We start from the raw sequence: 4,929 nt of genomic DNA on the forward strand, positions 1-4,929 counted from the left end.
CCCCACTCCTCAGTAAGCTACTTCGCTGAAACACTAGGAGCCCTTTTCAGCACAGGTTCCATTTAAATGATTCATTTTAATTTGTGCTGCTTTGCTTGAGTCACATAGCGACGCAGAGAGACTGAGTGCTTAGGATAAGGATGGAAGTGTTTCCATGCAGCTGGTGTCTGTCAACAGTCATTTTCTAAACTATAAAGACATGAATGTAGATGATAACACTGAGATGGGTTAGGCACAAAGCTATGTTGTTAAATATGAAGTTTGGTGAGGGATTAGTGGGTAACATGAAGACAGGTGACTTCTTCAAATCCTCATTATCTCTCATAAACAGGTTGTCAAATATTTAAATATTTGCATGATGAACTGTTTAACACTGTAGCGATATTTCATGGTAATTTGTTAGTGACACACAGATGTGGTAAAATGTTTCAAAAAGATGTGAAATTTCACGCCGATGAGTAAAAACACCCCGATGATGTTCACAATTTGTGTCTAACCCTCTCATGTAGGTGAGGTACATACAAGCCAATCAAATATGAAATGGTGAAACTTGCAGGTTCATCTCTGTGTACGGTTGATGTTGATGGGGATGTAGTCTACAGGATGAGAGTGTGACTGGGCAGAGATGAGGTTCTGAAAGTAGGAGAACTGACAGACACTGGGACAGACACAGTCTCCAGGTCGGCTCTGAACTGGTGAAACAGCAGAGCGAGATACAGGACAGGATAAGGGGTTAACCGTCATAATGAACTGCCATTTCTAAGCCAGAGGCGGGTACTGGAACATAAAGGCACACACACCTCCTCTTCCTCTGAACTGTCATGGTCATGGTAGCCCTGGGCTATGGAGGCGGTCAGGGAGGCTGCCTTGGGCTCCAGGTAGCAGAGGCACAGCGCCAGGGGGAAGGAAAGGGTGAGGGCGTAAGGGACGGAGAAGGAGGTGGAGAGCAGGAAGAAGAAGATGAAGAGGAAGCAGGGGATGAGTGAGGGTGACTTAATGGGGAGAAAGTTCTGCGCGCACTCAGGGAGGAAGTGCATCTCTGACAGATCGGGGAAGGTGATGTAGCCATCATCATCCAGGATGGAGGACAGGTCAGGCAGGTGCAGGGAGAAGGAGAAGAGCGTGCCGCCGCGGCCCTTGCCCTGCTCCAGCCTCTGCTTGCGGGCTGAGAGCAGCAGCGCCCGCTCCTCCAGCAGGGCTGCTTTGCGGTCGGCGTGGGCTTGACGGCGGCGGCACCCAGCGCTGCTCTTGGCTGGACTGACTGACGAGGCTCGTTTGCGCGCGTTCTCCCTGCGCCTCCGCCGCACTTTAGTGGATGACACGGGAGATGAGGGGAGTGAGAGCTCGGAGCGGAGGGGGTCGGATGTGTATACACGAGGGGAGTTCTGATGGAAGGTAATGTCAACGAAAAGGATGGCGTGTGTGTAAATGGAGAGGAGGCGAAAGGGAAGGGGGGGGGGAGGCAAATACGCATGAGCACACACGAGTATAGTGTGGGGTCAAAGGAAGGACAAGAAAAGAAAAGCTAATTAGTAAAGCGCACACAAGATGAAAGCACTTAGGCCTAGTCTAATGCAGAGGGTTAAGCTGAAAGCAACTGGGAAATTCTCATCAGCCATTAAGAAGTTATTAAGAAAAGAAAGTTTATTAAGAAAGAAAACAAACTAAAATCCCAAAACGGACTAAAAAGACAAAGACGCAGCAGCTTCTAAGAAACATGATCCATGTCTTTGAAAATCCGGTGGCATATTTATATATATATTACCTCTCTTTGAACCAAACACAAAAAACATCAAAGCCTCTGAACGCTTCTTTTATCCAAATTAAACGCAGGTGTGACTCCTCTGACGGTGTTTGTAGACAGTGGTTTACCTTTGTGTCGTGTCTGAGTGGCGTCGTGGCAGTGGGCTCCGGTGTCTCTGCAGCATCCATCTGAGCGTCCTCCTCCTCTGCCTTCTCTTCCTCCGCTTTCTTCTCTGTTGTTACCGTGGTGATAATGTCTCCCTTGGCGATGACTTTGGCTGCCCCGTCCGCAGCGCTGTCCTTCATCAGAGTCTCGTGGTTCTCCATGATGGGAGCTGAAACACCAGAGGACAAAGACGGATGTGAGGGACTGGAGTCGGTGGCGTTTTAGACGCTGATGCTCTGGGAAAACTGGGAACAGCAAACTGCACATTGTTCTTATAATAATATCCATTGTGCCTTTGTCGCTGTTATGCAGAAGTGTGCCAGACATTTGAGCTTTGCCAGCTTTCAGGTAGCAAAAACATGTTTTTTCCTTTTGAAAGAAACAGAATAGGAACAAAAATTGCATTTGCACCTTTTACAAAAGGAAATTTCTTGTCACAAAAAGCAGCGATGGCGTCTTTTAATAGGAGACGTTTTTTCCCACTAGTTCAGAAAAGACCCTCTGTGTGAAACTGCCTGTCTGTTTTGCCCAATTTAAAATCAAGCATTTATATAACAAGAAAATTGTGCAGTTGACAAAAACAGGGCTTTAAAAATATCGCCGCTCAAAGCAAAGTGGACAAATAAACAAAAGCCCTGGGTTGACAGCATTTCAACATGGGTGGCACGTGTGGCCAGCCATTAATCACAACCCCAAGCTGCTCCCTCACCTCCATCTAAGCTGCGGGACATGTTGTAGCGTTTGCTGGAGGAGCGTTCGAAGAACGGAGCGGGTCTGATGATCTGGGAGCTGGCCCTGCGGGTCTGAGCCTGCGTTCTGCCGCTGTAGCGAAACTTGGAGCCGAGGCTCAGGAACTTCTTCGGGGGCGCCTCAGGGGATACCAGCCTGTCACAAGTCACACACACTCACATTAATCACACCAGAAACAAAACACAGATTTAACTTCGTACTGTGAAAAAATTAGAACGCCTACTCATTTAAATATTCTCTGGAGAGCGCTCAGGCCTGGCTCGCTACACCGAAGAACCTAGGAGACCATCTTTTTGCTTGAAGCAGCACAAAGCGACTTTGCATGTTGTCCAAATGGCAACAACAAGTAAACAGTCTGAACACCGTTTCACTACAATTAAATAATATGAGGTGATTATCAGTTAACTCATGTTTACAAGGCTGGCATGATCGTGATCCCTTCTATTCAAGGTAGCTTGTGTTTGGCGAATGCAGCAGGACAAACTGGTCTCTCTTTGCTACACTTCAGATTTAGGTTGACATGTCAGATACATCTTTTTTTTTCAAATTAAAAACATACTGCTGTTTGAAAAGCTGTTTCCTGTCACAGGTTAAGGTCCTCACCTGAAGAAGGTGTGGTGTTCAACGCAGACCTTCCACAGCCTTTTGGCAGCGCGATGATTTGGGAGCTTGAAACCGATCGTGCTTTCAAACTGCTCAAACTGTAACACAGACAAAACACTGAGGTCAGATTCACTATATAGGTAACTTGAGCTTGTTCAGTCATTTATTTTGAATCGCTACTCTATTAATCTATGTTGTGTTGTTAATTGCTAGCATTTTACCAGTTGTTCATATACAGATTTGTAGCAAAATAACTCGTATTAACATTAATTTAATTACAGAATTATATAAAAAGTGATATCAGATTACACTTTTCCCTTTATATAATGTCAGTAAAGAGAGGAATATCAGTACAGATGCGTCGGGTTTGGACATTTTAGACAGGAGCAAGACAACATCTCTCCATAGCCACAAAGTTCTGAACTTTAGTAACAACTTCCAACCAACAGCAGCAGCACTTTACAGTTTGTGGTGTGCCTGTAAAATGTTGCTGAAACAGAGGGAATTTGACAGCTGCTGTAGTGAGAGCACAGTGTGTTGCAGTGAACAAAGGATAAGAAATGGACCTGAACTTTACAGCAGACACCAATCAAACAATGTGTTCACTGGCCTCGACACTGACCCGGTAGATCTGCTCTGCGCATCCCTACAAATATGTCTAAATATGTTTTAATTTATCTTTTTCTATATTTATCACTAAAGCGCTCCTCACCTCGCCGGGCCGGATTTTGATGTAGAAGTTGTTCCTCTTGTAGGAGATCTTGAGGATTTTGGGCCATGCGAACCTGTTGATCCGCAACCTGTCTCTGTAGATGAGGAGGCCACTTGCACAAACTCCCAACATGATCTCCACGCCCTCAGAGTCCTGGGAACATCACACACATAGACATCATAAATGACAAAAAACATAGTAGTTATAGTAAATCCCTTCATGTGTCACTTTGGTGGAGTAACACAGAGTCCCTAACAATCTCAAACTAGAAGCCACTAAGCACTTCCTCCTCTGCAAAACATAAAACTCCTATTCCTTAAAGTTTATGGGAGGTATTCAGGAGCCAGTGCACAGCAGGGAAAAGTAGACGTTAACAGAGTCAGGTGTGTGGTAATAACGGGGTAAAAAGCAGGCAGGTGGAGAGTGGAATCAGGCATACTCTAATCTTGTGTGCGCAGGCTGTGTTGACGCTGAACAATGACGCAGAATGGGGCATAAAGTGAGTGAGAGTGGCAAAAGCGACAGTGAAGTGTCGGGAAATGGTGGATGAAGCACGAGACGATGCTCTTCACTGCACAAAGCACGAGATGAGCAGGTGAAAACCAAAGATGATGACGTTTTGAGAGGGAAGCGCTGGTCCAAAGCCGGAACAGCCAATCTTAAATAACTTAGACAACTTGTATGTAACCATGCACAACTACAAACCGCACACACGCGCGCGCACGCACACACACACAAACAAACACATGTAAGCACATGTGATGTAGCCTCTTACCTCTCCCTCAGCTGGAGCCAAGCATTCATAGAGTCTCCCTACCAACTTTGCATTTAATGAGAGAGGAGAGAAGACAAAAGAGGGATGCTGGTCTGATATGTACAGATTTTTTTTTTTCCTTGTGTATCAAGACTATGACTCACAGAACCAACACTGAGCATTGATGTCTGCTCAGTTTGA

The 4,929-nt window shown here is 45.7% G+C and overlaps 1 protein-coding gene across 1 annotated transcript; it reads right to left on the reverse strand.

The window, feature by feature from the left end:
• Positions 1–42: 42 nt before the first annotated feature.
• On the reverse strand, positions 43–4,127 carry LOC111652727 (band 4.1-like protein 3; the record flags this gene model as incomplete). Its single annotated transcript, XM_087172968.1, has 5 exons — positions 43–1,467; positions 1,766–2,078; positions 2,619–2,794; positions 3,263–3,360; positions 3,975–4,127. Coding segments are annotated over 5 exons (1,467 nt in total), but the record flags the coding sequence as incomplete, so codon positions are not given.
• Positions 4,128–4,929: the final 802 nt, after the last annotated feature.

This window comes from Seriola lalandi, unplaced genomic scaffold (genome assembly GCF_002814215.2).
Source record: "Seriola lalandi dorsalis isolate HSWRI2012SDOR001 ecotype SW California unplaced genomic scaffold, Sedor1 jcf7180001973717, whole genome shotgun sequence".
NCBI classification, from domain to species: domain Eukaryota; kingdom Metazoa; phylum Chordata; class Actinopteri; order Carangiformes; family Carangidae; genus Seriola; species Seriola lalandi.